The sequence below is a fragment of the Hippocampus zosterae genome, chromosome 3 (genome assembly GCF_025434085.1).
Source record: "Hippocampus zosterae strain Florida chromosome 3, ASM2543408v3, whole genome shotgun sequence".
Classification (NCBI taxonomy): domain Eukaryota; kingdom Metazoa; phylum Chordata; class Actinopteri; order Syngnathiformes; family Syngnathidae; genus Hippocampus; species Hippocampus zosterae.
In genome coordinates this window covers 28,290,939-28,307,612 of record NC_067453.1, presented here as the reverse complement: position 1 = coordinate 28,307,612, position 16,674 = coordinate 28,290,939, and the positions used below count along the sequence as shown (strand labels likewise).

General features: G+C 41.6%; 2 protein-coding genes and 1 long non-coding RNA gene across 8 annotated transcripts in view; 2 read left to right on the top strand and 1 right to left on the bottom strand.

Moving 5' to 3' along the window:
- kiaa1549la (KIAA1549-like a) overlaps positions 1–7,797 on the top strand; it is a 79,947-nt gene extending 72,150 nt beyond the window's left edge. For 3 of the 4 annotated variants that reach the window (XM_052061988.1, XM_052061985.1, XM_052061987.1), the window contains 5 exons: positions 929–1,026; positions 2,394–2,539; positions 3,156–3,310; positions 3,412–3,485; positions 5,003–7,797. In XM_052061988.1, the coding sequence (XP_051917948.1) occupies positions 929–1,026; positions 2,394–2,539; positions 3,156–3,310; positions 3,412–3,444 (432 nt within the window). In that variant the 3' untranslated portion in view covers positions 3,445–3,485; positions 5,003–7,797. The remainder of the gene's footprint in view (positions 1–928; positions 1,027–2,393; positions 2,540–3,155; positions 3,311–3,411; positions 3,486–5,002) is intronic. The other variant, XM_052061986.1, reaches the window with a different exon arrangement.
- LOC127598387 (uncharacterized) overlaps positions 1–16,674 on the bottom strand; it is a 182,553-nt gene that overhangs the window by 125,190 nt on the left and 40,689 nt on the right. The gene's annotated exons all lie outside the window — the stretch shown is intronic.
- spon1b (spondin 1b) overlaps positions 12,552–16,674 on the top strand; it is a 60,037-nt gene continuing 55,914 nt past the window's right edge. Inside the window, exons 1-2 of the mRNA XM_052062049.1 lie at positions 12,552–13,070; positions 15,371–15,477. Coding sequence (XP_051918009.1) covers positions 12,851–13,070; positions 15,371–15,477 — 327 coding nt within the window. The 5' untranslated portion in view covers positions 12,552–12,850. The remainder of the gene's footprint in view (positions 13,071–15,370; positions 15,478–16,674) is intronic.

Below are 16,674 nucleotides of genomic sequence, written 5' to 3'. Positions count from 1 at the left end.
CACGGCAGGTTAAAGGAACACTCTAAATTGTCCCCACATGTGACTGTCAGTGCGAATGGTCGTTTGTCTATGTGTGCCCTGCGATTGTCTGGCAACCAGTTCAGGGTGTACCCTGCCAACTGCCCGAAATCAGCTGGAATAGGTTCCAGTGCGCCCCGCAACCCTTGTGAGGATAAGCGCATCAGAAAATGGATGGATGGATGGATGGATGGATGAATGGACAACCCAGACTGGTCACCAGTCAGTCACAGGGCACATATAAGAGACAGACAACTATTTGCACTGTTACTGAGTGGGTAAGTGAACCCAAACTTTTTGCCTGGGAGTCAGGCAACTGAAGTCCATCATCAGTCATATATTGTGATCGACTTTGTCAAGTCAAGTCAAGAGTATTTCTCGAGCACTTTCAAACAGCCATCGCTGCATACAAAGTGCTGTACATGGATCAATTTAACATGCACAATAAACAGTAAGACAAATCGGTAATAAAGGCGGTAGAAAGCACCAGACAGTAAAACCAAGAACAAATCAAAGTCATGCCCAGTCGAATGCCAAAGAATACAAGTGAGTTTTGAGGAGGATTTTGAAGACGGGCAGGATATTTGTGTCCAAATGTGGATGTGGCCATGTGGAAAATTCCTTTTATGTTATCAGTAAGTGCATTGCCAACAGCTGATTAAAAAGGGAGAGGCTTTACTCAGAATAAAGCAACCAATGCATCCTGACCAACGAGTACTTTTGCACTACATATGAGTAGTATGTGATATCGATATATAATCATATGTGGATTACTTTAGTGTCTCTTGGGTTTTTGTATTGAGTCCAGATGTTCAACAAGGTAAATCTTACATAAATGTGATGAATAAAAGCAGAATTTATGGTATATGTAGAAAGAGTTGTGAAAATAATGCTACGTTTACCTTTGCAGGGTTTCCGGTTTACACAGCTCCCTGATATGGGCATCGGGACTCCCCCACCGCTGGTCCCCTCAAGACCAGGACCTCCCCCTGGACCTTCACTTCGACGGTATTACTTATCATTCCTGAGTGTAAAAATGGTTTCGAGCATGTCTGAGCACGGAGCGACCATTTTTAACGAGCTCTAAGATGTCTCAAAGGGAGACCCCAGAGACCCTTGCACAGGAAACTCATTTTAGCCCCCTGTAAATGGGATCTCATTCTTGAGGTCACGACCCACACCTCGTGACCATAGGTGAGGGTTGAACCATAGATCAACCAGTAAATCAAGCGCTTGGGCTTAGCTCCTTCTTCACCGCTGCACCGATCCACTTGTTGATCTTCCGCTCCATACTGCCCCGTCTCGTGAACAAGACGTCAAGATACTTAAACTCCTCCACTTGGGGTAAGATCCCATCCTCTTCCCCGAGAGGGCACTCCAACATTTTCTGATCATCTACAAAAGGCAGAGATGCAATACTGAGGCCACCAAAACGGACGCACAAATGACTTCTCCAAGTCCACAAATCACATGAAGACAGATTGGGCAAATTCCCATCCCCCACCCCCCCTTCCCCCCCCAAGGTTGTAGAGCTTGTCCACTGTTCCATGGCCAGGACAAAACCCACGCTGCTCCTCCTGAATTGCTGAATCTGATACTATATTTCCAAACACACCCTCCTCTCCAGCACCCTTGAATAGACCTTACCAGGAACGTGAGGAGTGTGATCCCTCTGGAGTCAGAACACACTCTCTGGTCCCCCTTCTTAAAAAGAAGGACCACCACCCAGGTCTGCCAATCCAGAGGCACTCTCCCCGACGACCACGCAATGTTAGATATGTCACCTCGCCCTAACGCAAATACATGCAGATATACAACTATAGTATTATTATAGTATTATTCGACCTGATGTTCAGGGTGCACCGCGCCTGTCACCCTAAATTGTGCTTGGCTCCGGTACCTCATGACCTTTTACCAAGACAAGATATCCAATGAATGGATGAATGTATTTGCATACCCAACGATAGGACCACACTTCAAAGACTTGTACGTGTATGTAAGTGTATATCTAAATGCATCATTGAGGGTAATCACACCATCACAGAAAGACTTGCGGTGAAGAAGTGTGCTCAAGAACGAACAGTGGAAAGAAGGTGCAGAATAGTAAGCAGCAGCATTTAAATGAATGCCAGCAGGATCAGGAAGGCAGACATGAAAGGAAATTACTAGGAAAAAAAAATCTGTCAATGTGTTGAGCATGCCTGCCTCACCTGATGAAGACAAGCTTTTTTAGAAAATGGATGGATGGAAGGATGGACTTGTGCTGCTTAAAACAAGCATGTCACTTGGTGGGGGGCAAGACACTGACTCTTTTACCTGTTACTCGCCCTAACTAACCCCACCTGATACCTCACAGCAATACATCTTCTTTCCAGTTCGACTCCCGATGTTAGCCTGAAGCCTCGGGTGTCTGAGGCCTCAGATCTGCATGACCAACAGCACAACGGCGCCCCCTACCTGCCACAATCTAGGACCACCTTCCCGGCTGTTACTGTTGATCAGTCCATCAGCACCTACTCAGGTAAGACAAGTGTTGAAAATAAAAATGACCATGCTGTTACTTTGTGAAATGTATCACATTTGGAATGCAGGAATGACAAATGTGAGAAACTCACTTTAATGGTTGGATGATTGTATAGTATGTGTCAAGTCAAGTCAAGAGTATTTCTCGAGCACTTTCAAACAGCCATCGCTGCATACAAAGTGCTGTACATGGAGCGATTTAAGATACACAATAAACAGTAAGACGAATCCGTAATAAAGGCGGTAGAAAGCACCAAATCAAGAACAAATCTAATCTGCGTCGTAATGTGGGTAATGTGGGTTAAAAAAATAAATAAAATAAAAACATGCACATGAGCAAGGATACTTTCCTGTTCATCTGCTGTTGCCTATGGCATATAGTCATCTTTTTAGAGCCCCCCCCCCAAATAAGAATATAAAATGTATTTGTTGAAACGCATAATTTGTCTTCATACAAAGTTGCTGGAAAACCGTAATTATCGAAAGGGCTGTAAAAGAATTGGAAAATGACACAGGGAAGAACATAGTAGTGTTGACAGTGATTTTATGATAACCCCCCCCAACCCCCCCCCGCCCCCCCCCCCCGCCCCCACCCCCATGTTTCTATGTCACAGGAAACCCAATAACAGCAGTGTATGCTATATCAGCTAACCATCCAGGCTACTCGGACTACTTCGTCATGTCACCACCATCTTCGTACCGTAGTCCTTCCTGGATGTCCTACCCTCCTGAGCCAGAAGATCTTCCACGGCAGTGGAGTGACCCGCCTGTGAGACACACATTTTGCTTGATTATGTATTCTGGTACATGATCCTGGACACCATTCACTGTGAGCCCAGTGAATGAAGTAATTCTTCTACTTCTTCCCAGCAGAGCTCACGCCACCTCGAAACCATCTGCTGAAGGCCCACCACCATCCCCAAGCGGAAGCAATCAGTAGCTCTGTGAGTATGATCACATCACCACTGCCAAGTTTCCCCGAGTGACCTCTTTGAATCTGTGTTAGTTCCGTGTAATTTATTTCAATGCTCAATGACATCATGACATTTCGGATGGAACCATCGACTCATATTGAGTGTCTGTCCGGTTGACAATGTAAGGGATGTCACAGTTTGGGTTTTAGCCGCCGCTACCGATCATCCATGAGTGGAATGGGCCAAAACATTGAGGAAAAAAAAAAAAAAAAGATCTTCTGGATTGACTTAACTCAAAAACGTACATCTGTTGCACATGAGTAAAATGTCAACCGATGTCATTTTCAACTTAAAACATTTTAATAATGTGCAATCAATCTCACAACTCCTAGCTAACCTGTTCTGTTGATTTGCATAACATTCGGATGAAATATGATACAACAAAAACAATGAAGAAAATAATCACGCAGACCGTTCTCCCGAAAATGTACTTGTAGTACAAACATTAATACAGTTGGAGAAGGCAGAAGCTCGCGTTGTGCAACTTTTCTGCATTACTGTCTTATTCCAAAATCCGATTATGTCTTTTGTTTGTTTGTTTGTTTGTTTATTGAACATAAAACATATACAGTAATAATTTGACAGAAAATAAGGTCGATAAAAAAGTAAAAAGAAAGAAATCATAATCATATTATGTTCAAGGGAGTAGGATGAAGTAAAAAAACTTATCTAGTCCTACCCCGTTATGTGTTTATATCTACTAAATCATTTTTATATCATTCAGAAAAGAAAAAGTAAGAAGAAGTCTCCATTAAGGCTCATACTTTACCCTTAACCGTGATATTTTCACAACTTTTGGTTTGTATCGGGATTATATACATCCTCACCCTGGCACTCTTGTGTCAATTTTCTCTTGTACTCATAATGGATATTTCAATACCTTTCTTTATTTATCAACTTAGTTCTGATTTATAATTATATTTAACGTTTAGAATTTATCATTTTAACTCTGATTGATGTAGGTTGTTTGTACTACTTTTTTGAATTTGTTTTTGAAATCAGCAAGCGATTTACTCATTTTTACGTCCGTTTCGAGATTATTCCACAGATTAACACCTTTGCTAGATACACTTCTTTGCTTGATGTTTGTTCTTGTTTTGAGTTTTTTGAATAAGTTGGTACCTCTTAATTCATAGTTGCTTTCTCGAATTTCAAAAAAACTTCTGAATGTTTTGGCAGAGCAGGTTATTGTGTGCTTTGTACATTAATTGGGCGATTGTAAAGTCAACCGGGTCATAAAATTTCATCGTATTTAATTTGATAAATAGTGGATTTGTGGGTTCCGTATATTTTGATCTATTAAGAATTCAAATTGCTTTTTTGGGGCGTTTTAGAATAGGGAGTGTGTTTGTTTTGCAGGCATTTCTCCATATTTCCACACAGTAGGTCATGTATGGTAATAATAATGAAGTGTATAATGTGTCCTGAGAATAATGTTGATTGAAAACCCATAAGGCTGATTTACATTGTCACTGTCTGGGTCGCAGGTGTCTGTTTGGGTGGAAGGATGCCCTCTCTCTCTCTCTCTCTCTCTCTCTCTCTCTCTCTCTCTCTCTCTCTCTCTCTCTCTCTCTCTCTCTCTCTCTCTCTCTCTCTCCCTCTTCCTGGATCCCGTCTCAATTTGTTCTTCACCATTGGACCGCCGTCCTCCCACAGACTTTGTCCCTTTATCCATCTGCCCAGCTCTGCTTGCTGGACCTACAGCCCCCGAGGCCTTTGTCATCAAGCCTTTGCTAAAACTGATCCGCTCCATATGTCCCCTCACCTGGTCACAGATCTAGCAGCCATATTTCTCTGCTCCCTGAGCCCCTGACCTCACCGGGCCCACGGTGGGTCACTTCTGAAATAGCCTGGCGACTGCGTGGTGAACATTGTACAGTAAAAGTCCCTCACATTACTATATGGAGCGTGAATGGAGTGAAGCAGTGCCTCTCACAACAGACCTGTAGCGTGAGCCTTCATTGGTCACATGGTAACCGTCACATGGCCAGCACGACACAGCACAATCTGCTCCATCGTCAGTCCGGTTGTGGACCAGTCAAGACCACAAATGTACCGGTAATCGGTTATTGACTTGACCCACGCTCATCTGGACCATCCTGGACTTGACCCTGAAGTCCACCACACAGCCAGGAAAGTCAGGCTGGAATAAAACTCTGTTTCTTTCTTTCTTTCTTTTTTTTTTTTATTGAGTCCAAATGTCTTTGTGAAACTTCTGCCGCTGGTTATTGTGTGTTTTAAACTTAAGTGAGAGAAATCAAAAGAAAAATAAGACAGAAAAAAAAAACATTGTCTTGATTGTCTCGATTTTGGGTTTTAGATATGTGCTTTTTGTCTTTACATTTGTGCAATTGGTTATTGTATTAAAGTGAGTGTTTACTCACTCACTGTATTTCAAGGCAAAAAAAAAAAATCTTTAAAACAGAACAACGGCAGCTTTGTGGTCCACATTTCTGTACGAAAAGAGTCATTATTTTTTATTTCTCTGAGTGAACAGTGAAAACATGAATTACACACAAAGCTCTGTCTGTCATTTGCTTTTGAAGATTTGTCTGTTAACAACCAGGCCAAGCTGGACGCAAATTCGAATCTCACTCTGAGACGACAGGTGTTCTAGAAAACATACGCCATGTGCGTAGGCTTTGAAGTGAAGACCTACCACCGTTATATCAAACCACAAGTATTGTGGGGAGGAAAAAAAAATCCATTGACTGAAAAAATGTCAACTTTGTGAGGATTTTTGCTTATTTTGGTCTGAAAAGGGAGACCGGTTGGCGGGATATTTAGTCACTGCACTAAGTTGTACCGCTGTTCAGGTCACCTTCTGGCTGTACATGTACCATTTTAATGTAGTGTATATAGCAGAGGATTTATTGAGGAATTTTATGCAATGTTGGAGAGATTTTTTTCTTGGCATTGTTCGAATGAGTCGTTCAGCACATTTATGATGGATTTTTTTTTTTTTATGAAACTCCTTGACTTTGTGAAGGACGTACACATTTCAACATCTCATCATATTGTTTACTTCAACATGATTACCTTCGACCACATGATATATTACATCATGAAAAAAATGATGGTCCACAAGGAGTTGAGTTCTGACTGGCATACAGCAGAATAGGCTCGTAAAGTCCCGCCTCTCAAAGCTATTATAGCCATACGAGTCAACATATTACAATCATTTGTACAAGAATGTCACAGTCAAAATATTGACTCTTATTGTCTCTGTGGAGAACTAAATCCTGAGGACTCTGCACTGCAAAGAGCTCCTAATCAGCCAGATAGTCGCCAAAGGAGATAATAGCCATACTTTCTTCGCAAAGTGGAAATAAAATAGCCAGTATGACAATGCTTTGTCATCAAATACCAAAAGACCACTAAAAGAGAGTACACCAGATCGCGGTTGACAAGGCAAGGGAGAGGAATGTCCATGAGAGGTAAATAGTCAAAAAAAAAAAAAAGAGAGCAACCTATTAAATAGTTTAAAATGAAATGAGCACTTTTTGAAAAGTCTGGCCAAATCAATGCAAAAAATGCTATTGTATAGCATTCAGTTTCCAAAGGAAATTGTATTATGTACAGGTAGTCACGTAGAGTAAACGCACAACCATAGCATTGGTTATCTTAAATTGTGAGTCATAATATGAACATTAAAGATACAAATACACATACAATATACTAATGTACAATGCAAATATTGCACAACACACAAACACATATATATCCGTAATCATATTAAACTATTTGCCCATCCAAAGCTAACAGTAACAACAAAATGGCCGATGCATGGTATTTACAGCTGAAGTTGTTTCTCGGAGCGTTGTGAGTGAGCTTGGAATATTTCAAAGTGTCAAGGAAATTGTCAAATTAAACTAAAACGCAAAGACAAATAAGTCTAGGAATATTTGCAATCAATCGCGCTATTACAAGTTGATGAGCAACCATTGTCGCGTCATTCTTCATTTAATTTATTCAAGGTGTGTAAGTGGTGTTTACACATTTAGTCATTTTAGGAAGGACAATTGATGCTATGCTAATGATGAGTTGATGTGCAATGTATGTGCTTTACACTGGTTGTGGCGAGATGCGTTTATTTAGGACGGACTGGAATGAGCAGAATATCAACCGATTTATCTCACGTTTGGGGGGGGGGTCATATATTTTTGCTCTGACGTCATGGCGTCACTCTGGTTGTTGATGTCACAGTGGCATAGAATGCTGTTGGATGTAGTAATGCAGACAAGTTTTGGTGAATTCAAACAATAAAGAAGAATTACATTTCTTTCGAGTTTTTTTTTTGTTTTTCATAGTAGATCTAGGAGGACCACTAGAGGGAAGCATTCGCAAATAGAAAGGACTTTAGCTCCCCCTCGCATCGCTGTTTTCCTTTCCGTTGTCAGCTCCAAAGAGTGAACTACTGTCATTCAAAGGGGCGTTCGTGTACTGCCCTGATTAAATTTCAAATAATCCATGAACAAAACACAGAAATATGCCCTTGCTGTGTAAATTATCGCTGTCCTGAGACCAAAAAAAAGTAAAGGAGCTGAATTGAATATATTATATATTGATATATAATATCAAATAGTTGTTACACACCCCTTAAATCATAGGTGTCAAACTCAGGTCCTGGAGGGCCGCTGTCATGCATGTTTTCCCAAGTCTCCCTGTTGCAACACACCTGATTCAAATGATCAGATCATCAGCAAGCTCTGCGGAAGCCTGACATTGAACCTGATCAACCAACTTCGGTGTGTTTATGGTAATGAATTAGCATTTTAACATGGCAACGAGCTAAAAAAAACGTTGATTTAGCATGATACGGGCCCTTTAATTCACACTTTTGATTGGGGCTGTGAGCACACTACTCCTTCGTTGGATTAAGGCGAGTTCTTTTTCATGTCGACGAGCAAGGAATTGGAATAGGATACTGTTAGTCCAAGTTTCAATTGAGTCTCAAGACTCGATGCCCAACCCAACCCTTAACTCATTCACGCTTTGTAATTTTTCGAAATGGTTTACCTGGGGTGTGAGCCGCTGTTTCATAACATAAATATAAATAATAGTTTTAATTTACATTTCTTTACCTGAAGGCAAGAGCAACATTAATTCTATCCTAAATACACGGTTAAAACATTGTATATCTAACCAAACCTTTATGAGTTTCTCCTGGCAAAGAGTTTCTGAAAACAATTGCAAATGGAGGCAGAGGCTTTTTTTTTTATTCACCTTTTAAGAGAATGCATTGAAGATCACTGAAGATGTTTAATCTGCTATATACGGAATACAGTCCACAAGGCACAGTCTGTGCTTTGAGACATCTACAATAAACATAATTAACCAAAATATGGGTCTTGTATTTGAGGCACGAGTATTTTGTTGTGGTTGATTCAGCTGCATTGCTGTTATGTCGATTATTTTTTTTTTTTTTGTCGAAATGATGTGCCTGTGTTCTCCCAAACCAAAAATAAATGTCCCAGGTCAATGGCAGCCTCATAGTCCTGACCAGAATATTGACCAGTATAGGCCACGATGGCTGCTACTTGGGACATTGTGACATATGGGTGCCAATTATTTCAAAATCACTTTCATTCATTGACCTTGAGCGACATCTGCGCCCAATAGAGTCACATTGTATCTGTGTGTGTCACAGTGTTGTCTAAGGAAAGGAGCCTTTGGCAAGAGGAAACAGCTGTGAAGAGAACAGAAAACAAGTGCTTCCGGCAATGAAGGATTTATGACAGCGAATTAGGCCATTGCGGTGTGGGTTATAAAAGTAAACAGGAACAAACACTGAAACGGTTTAAGAGTGGAAAGAAAATTGCAGGAAGTGGGCGAATAATTCTTCCGGAGAGAAGAAAGTGAAATACATCCACAGTTTGCCTCTTAACAATATGAACCCAGCGTCCCTTTAACCCCCCTCTGGGCTTTTCTCTTACTTTCCGATTTTTAGTCTGATGATTCCGAGTAGTTAACTTTCAGGCTCAATCTTCATCTCTTTATTTCTGTTCTTTCCCTCCTTCTAGCCATCTGTCTAATTTCCACTGCTTTCCTGCTGCGAGCCCATCAATATCTGTGACATTAATCACACTGGCTCTTTCAGACGGCAGAGCAACATAAGGAAAATGAGGATCCGCCACCTATCTATTATTTTTGCAGCATTTGTTTATCATTGTAAGGCCAGGTCCGTTTTTGTTTCATAAATGGGCCGATTGATTTTTTTTTTTCAAACCTTTTGTTGAAGGAAACAGGAAAACAACTGACATTTGCGTTCCGTAAGGCTTTTTCAACAGATCACATTAGGGATGTTTGTACCCATTTCATCTTCCCACACAGTTTTGATTTGAGTATTGTCAGGGAAGGTGGGTTGATTGGCCATTAGGAAGTCGTAATAACGTGACAGCTTTCGATCAAAGTGCGTCTTCATCTGACAGTCAGTTGTGGGACTGTCAGGAGTCAGGTTGCATCAATGAGAACTAGGTTGCTGCTCATTAATTTTAAATAATAAAGCCAAAACTTAAACCTTTGGTGTATCCCCTATTGTGATCTCAGACCCCCGCTAAAAGAGGGGTTTTGACAAAACAATTATGTGAGGATCAGACAATTAGCAGGTGGAGTACAAAATGTTCTTCTGTTGCTTCTCGAAAGGTCAACTCAATTAATGTCTTCCATGGTTGACACTTGGCGAATACTATTTCAAAGCCGCCTTGTAAAAGAAGCCCACATTCTCATTAGGACGGCCAGTTGGGTGATTCATTCTTTCTTTCTTTCTTTCTTTCTTTCTTTCTTTCTTTCTTTCTTTCTTTCTTTCTTTCTTTCTTTCTTTCTTTCTTTCTTTCTTTCTTTCTTTCTTTCTTTCTTTCTTTCTTTCACTTCTTGTTGATTTAGCTTGCTTCCAACCCATCCCTTTTCTATACGTCTTATAGTCATTAGAGTTGCGGGTGAACTGAAGCCCATTCTAGCGGACTTTGAGTGACAGGGGGGGGGGCGGTACGCTCTGGACAGGATCTACCTCCTTGTCTGAAAATCAGATGCCGCAGACAACTGCAAATTAAACTTTTGGTTTTTACCACGCTCGGGCCATTTTCTGCTCTCGGCTGTCACTCAGTCTTCCTTCCTCCTCCTCAAATCTGGATTGTTTTATTTTTAGTCTATTTCTCATCTAACTCTCAGGGGTACTACCAATACTGCCCCGCACGTCAGTGCTTGTTAAACTTGCACCGTTTATTGCGCAAAGGTTCTTCCAGATGGGCTTCATCACACAGAGAGAGGCATGTGAAAACTGTTTACTTGAACAATCTCCAGCTCCATAGACCAGAACTCATCTCGATTACTTCAAACGTGTGTTTAGACACACACCCCCACAAGTGTGCAGAACAAAAAGTCCAAAGTACAAGAAATATAAGAACACTGAGTGACGGTTATTTCTTTTTTTTTTACATGCTGTATTGCAGAGGACCCTAAAAGTAATTCAGAGTTTAGCACACCTTTTTTATTCCTCTGAATAGAAGATTAGCCTCATGTCAAAAAGGAACAAAACATTGAAAATTTTTATCCTTCAAATAACCTAGCTGCAGCGCACCTCAAGGTCCACAGCAAAGATAAGAGGTGAAATCCTGATTTCCATAATTCCCTTTGACATTTGTAGTTAACTGCATCATAAAACTTGGCACTGTGATGCAACACACACACAGTACAAAATAGATCCTGAGAATCCTAAGGCACGGAGATCCTCTTGCACCACCTGTTGGTATGAGTGCATGATGACCTCAAATCAATTTAGAATTGTCACAGCCTAGAAGTGATTTCACACACATTAAGATTAAGATATCCTTTATTTGTCCCACACTGGTTGTATATTTCATTTTATACATTCATCCATCCATTATCCTGACAAGAGTCACAGTAGAACCTTTCCCTAGCTGACTTTAGGAATTATGCAGGGTACACGTAGGCAAATAACCATTCACACACACAATCACACATAGGGGAGAAGATGGAGTGAACACTTAACCTACCATGCATAGTTTTGGAATGTGGGAAGAAATCAGAGTACCCATAGAAAACCCACACAGGCACGGGGAGAATGTGCAAACTCCACAGAGGAAGATCGGCCGGCGCCGGATTCGAACTCATGACCTCTGCGCTGTGAGGCAGACGTGCTAACCAGTTGACGACCGTACCGCCCAATTTATATATCCATACATACACACTGTATATATAAACGTGTCTCTGTAAGTGCACACCATATGATGTGTGATATTTGTTGGGTTGAATTTAAGCAATGCAATTCTTCAATTTATTTTTCAATGAAAATAATTACCATATTTTCACGAGTATAAGGCGCCATTAAAAGTCTTAAATTTTCTCCAAAATGGACATGACGCCTTATGATGCGGAGCGTCTTTTGTATGCGCTGAGTTCCAAAATCTGACTGACAGCCGACACGCTGTTTACATAGAGAAAAGGCGGAAGTGACTGTGGACAGACATGTGGGAAATAAGTCGGCCAATCAGGGAAGGGTGGGCGTGTGTATATACATATATGGAGAGAGAGAGAGAGAGAGAAGGCAGACGTGAGAGAGGACAGGCATGCGGGGTAGAAATCCGCCAATGAGTGAAGAGTGGTATTGTAATCTCTTATAACGTTGACATTTTTCATTAAGATGCGACAAAACTGTTTCAACCTTTTTTTTTAATCAAAAGAGTGATGTCTTGTAATATTAGACTTGTTACATTTTATATTGAATGTTAAAACAGTATTCTGCTGTCTTTGAACATTTGAATGTTTTAAAAAAAATTGTGGTCTCTTATTTTTTGTTTCTGACGATTTAATGAAAGTGAGTTTAATTTCATTATTGGAATATGTGATAGGGCGGGCCAATAATAATTAAAAAAATCGTCCAGCAGACAGCAATTGGCCCTCGGGCAACATTTTGGATACTGAATTTGGAGTTCTCAAGAAGTGTGTGAGAACAGCTGCAATAGCATCGCGTGTGTGTTAGGAGGGAGGAGACTCGCGCCGAGCTAAGGAGACCGGGGGTGTGCGCTACCTTATTGTCAGTTATTGGCGACCCCCTCTCTTTCCAGACACCTATCCCTGATCCGGGATCAGCAGCAGCTCTTCTCTCTTTCTCTCACACACACACTCACTCACACTTCCTCACCAAAGCGCGCTTCCAGTCCACATGGAGCCACATCCCATCCCCTTCACCTTCACTGCCGACTGACACGCTGCTGGAAGTTTCTGCCCCCAAAAAAGGAGCTTCACGACTTTTTCTTTGACTTGATCAAAAACGGTCACTGTGTAGCCCGCCCTCCCGGGCTGCAGGCATCGACATGGCAATGTTTTGGTTGCTTTTGCAGTATTATGTGCTGTCGAGTTTTGTGTGCAACGCGATCGCGTTCGTGGAGGAACCCTCCGGAGGGAGGGCGGACGGCTACTGCGGGCGGATTCTTCGAGCCCAGACCCAGGGGACCCGGCGGGATGGGCACCATGAGTTCCGCCTCAGAGTGGAAGGCGACCCAGAAGCCTACCAGCCCGGCAGCACCTATAGAGGTAAAACGCTGCGCGTTTTCTCCCACTATTTGTGACGATCAAGTTCAAAGAAGCAGAAGGAACTGACATAAATGTACATTATTTTTGTAACTATCGAGGAAAACAATGCACATCCTCGCATGATCTAATAACGCATGGTGATGTTCTCATTTTTTAAATGATTTTTTTTTTCATGTTTTATGAATACATTCTTGTCTTGTATGTTCATTATTACGACTTGCCATTTTTTTTCACATAAGACAAGAATAGCTTTCTGTTCAACAACATCACTTTTGAGGGTTGGCTGTAAACACGACTGACTGAACTTAATGTTAATTGAAAACTCTAGTTTGCCCATCGGTGTGATTGTGAATATGAGCGTGAACGGTTATTTGTCTACGTGTGCTCTGGGATTGGCTGCTGACCCCCTCCCCTCGCCCAGAGTCAGCTGGCATGTAGGCAACAACTCATCCGCAACCCGAACAAGTCAAACAAGCTGTCCAGAAAATAAGTGGAAGCATGCGGATTTTAAAAAAGAATATTAAATCAAAGCCACCAGTGAACTCTAGTTTATAGCGTTCTTTCTTTGTGCCCTGTATCCAGTCAGACGCTGTTTCATCACAGTCGTTTTCTCAAAGTAATGGTGCACATTGAGCAGCGATTTGAAAATTGCATGAATAATCCCATTTTACACATCTGTTGTTTACTTGACCATTCCATTATTTTAAACATTGCCTTCACATGTGTATGTGGGTTAAATAGACAGTAAACGCCCCTCCATCCGGGTAATGGGCTCATGGTTACCCTATTTCATTTTTTGTTTTTTTTTTTGGGTGCAACTCATATACTATTTTATACTTCCGCCTGTTTATTATGGATGTCATTCCACTGTCTATTTGTTTACTGTCAACGCATTCAGGTATCTGTACATTGTTACACTGGTTGCACAAGTATATGTTCGATGCATTAGTCTTGCTCTCTCAATACGGTATGTGCTGAAATGGGTTTGGATTATATTGTGCTTTAAATGCTCTAAAATCATGCCTAGTGTCTATTTAAGTTGGTTACTTCTCTATTGCGGTTTTCCCATTACAGGGGAGAGGGGATGGTAGTTGGAATGAAACCCCCCACAATAGAAGGGGGGGGGGGGGATTATTGTATACAGTTTTATAATTGATGCCAGATTCTTTCACTCATTCAAAGTCATCAAACTCTTGTCGGCAGAGTTGTCTGAACGCTGACCTGTATTCACGTCCTCACCTCTTTCTGACAACAAGTGAATTTACACAAACAAACGTGCACACAACAGAAGATCAGTCAAAAATATCTGGCTTCGATTATTCTGACTCTGTAGATTCAACCTTCAAAACATCCTGCTCCAAGATGTCTTTAATACTTAGCAGTTAGTCGGCACAGATCCGGGATTTTTACGTTCGTAATACATTCATATTTAATTTAGATTGCACTTTTAAAAAAAAGGTTTTCTTTAAAGCAAACCGTAACCTAATTTGCTACTCTGAGCATTGCTTGTAAAAATCTTTCAGAATGACCATCCATTTGAACTTTGCAACACGAATTAAAAAAAAAAAATCATGAATATGTTAAAAGTACAGTGAAATAAATATAAAGGCGTATCTTACTATCTGGCGAATTTGGGGCAGCTTTTTATTCAGACAGCCTGTACTTATTCTTCAACTTCACCAAATCGTTTCACAGGCCGGATTACACCTGTTTCCGTGCATAATCCCGCCCGCGAACCGTATGTTTGACCCCCATGTTCTCTATACATATTACTAGCTTGAGAGAACAATGTTACAGCATAAAATGAAGGAACTGCTGTGTTTTTGAACAGTTTGTCGCCTCATCTCCTTGAACAGCTCATAGTCTCATTCCTATTTTGCAATTTGGGTGAAATGAGGTCTCAAACTAGAGACTAGATACATCGAAGCCTGCTAAAGATGCCTCCTGACTATTGTCTGACCTCTGAATGTTGCAGGGTTTATATATAATGACAATGATGAATCAACGTTTTTACTCGAAATAGTGAGCTGACAACAAACTGCGTTTATTTGCTCCTTCTTTTCACATTTCTCTCCGATTTTCAAGGTGTCCTTACTTCCACAGTGAGATGCTAAGTCCCCATTTACAGTGCTCATTCTTCCACATCATGCTGATGCTGACAGGAATGCTGGTTTCCCGCCAGCATCATTCAGGGTGATCCTGCATCATTGCAGCGTGACCCTGATGTGTCAATGTAGTAAAGCGTCTTTACTGCTCAGTGTGTCCAAGGTGTTAATACACACTCTCCGTCCTCCCCACAGTGATCCTCTTGGCGACAAGCCCTGCATATTTCAGAGGTTTTACCCTCATTGCACTGAAGGAGGGCAGGGAGGGCACCACAGATGAAGACTACACCGGCCAGTTCCAGGTGAGACACAGGAAGGGAATCTGTCCAATTTGAGATTTCAGATGGATGACCTTGCATGACCTCTTAGCCGGTGGAACATATCTCTTCTGTGAAACAGATAGAATGTTGGGAAGAAGAAGCTAAAATATTGTCGGGTGTTTAGGGCAGCCGGACTGTGTGAGGCAGACATGGCGTTCTTCCAGATGAATAACAGATAATAGTTCTAGTGGAAGACGGAAGGGAGGAAAGCGGGGGGGGGGGGGGGGGGGGGTGTGACAAAGAGGAAGTTATGGTGGATAAAGAAGTAAATAGAGAGCGCTTCAGTGGGCGCGGGCCAGACATGGGAGATATTTTGCCAAGTAGCAACGCAGCCCCGGTTGAGAAGTTGAGAGTCACTGAGCAGAAAGACTTTCTCAATTATCTCTCGCGTAGTGTCAACAGAAACACACATCTGTGGTTGGGTATCTACACGCTGGCCATAACAAGACTCGAAGCAAAGAGCTTATTTTATGCTGCCAGTAACTCGGAAACCAAAGCCTCTGTTCTCTATGACACCATCTCTATGTGTTATTCTTTGGTCGTTTCAAAATGTCGCACACTGTTTCCCTCAAGTGCTTTTGCTTAAAAAGAATCTATGCTTACAATCACGATTACACGTTGTATACATTAATGCAGGGGTGGGCAAACTACGGCCCGTGGGCCGGATCTGGCCCCTTGGTCTTTTTAATCCGGCCCGCCAAAGATTGGTGCACAATTAAGGTTTGATTGCATTCATTTCGTTTGGACTTGTAATGACAGGTATTTCAACCCCAGGTGGCGCAGTTACTTCAAGTTGCAGAGCACAGGGAGGGAGGTGAAGACAAAGAAAGTGGGTGAAAGTAATGACCATGGAAGGGAAAGTGATATGTAACTGATTAAACGAAGCGGGTAACAAAGTACAAAACATTCAGGAGACGCCTGGAGTCGGACAGACTCAAATCTACGAGACTTGGAAAAACAAGGAAGCGATTCTTACTCAGTCCGATTCTGGCAATTTCCATGCTCAGAGTGAATTGCTTGTGGCTCGAGTAAATGAACATTTCCTAGAATGGTTTGATTGTTATCATGTTAAAAACTTTCCGCTAACTGGACCGCTAATAAGAGTCGGAGAGCAGTCAAATGTGTAGAGCGTGAACAACAGGGGGCTCAGTACACATCCTTGAGGAGAACTGGTGCCGA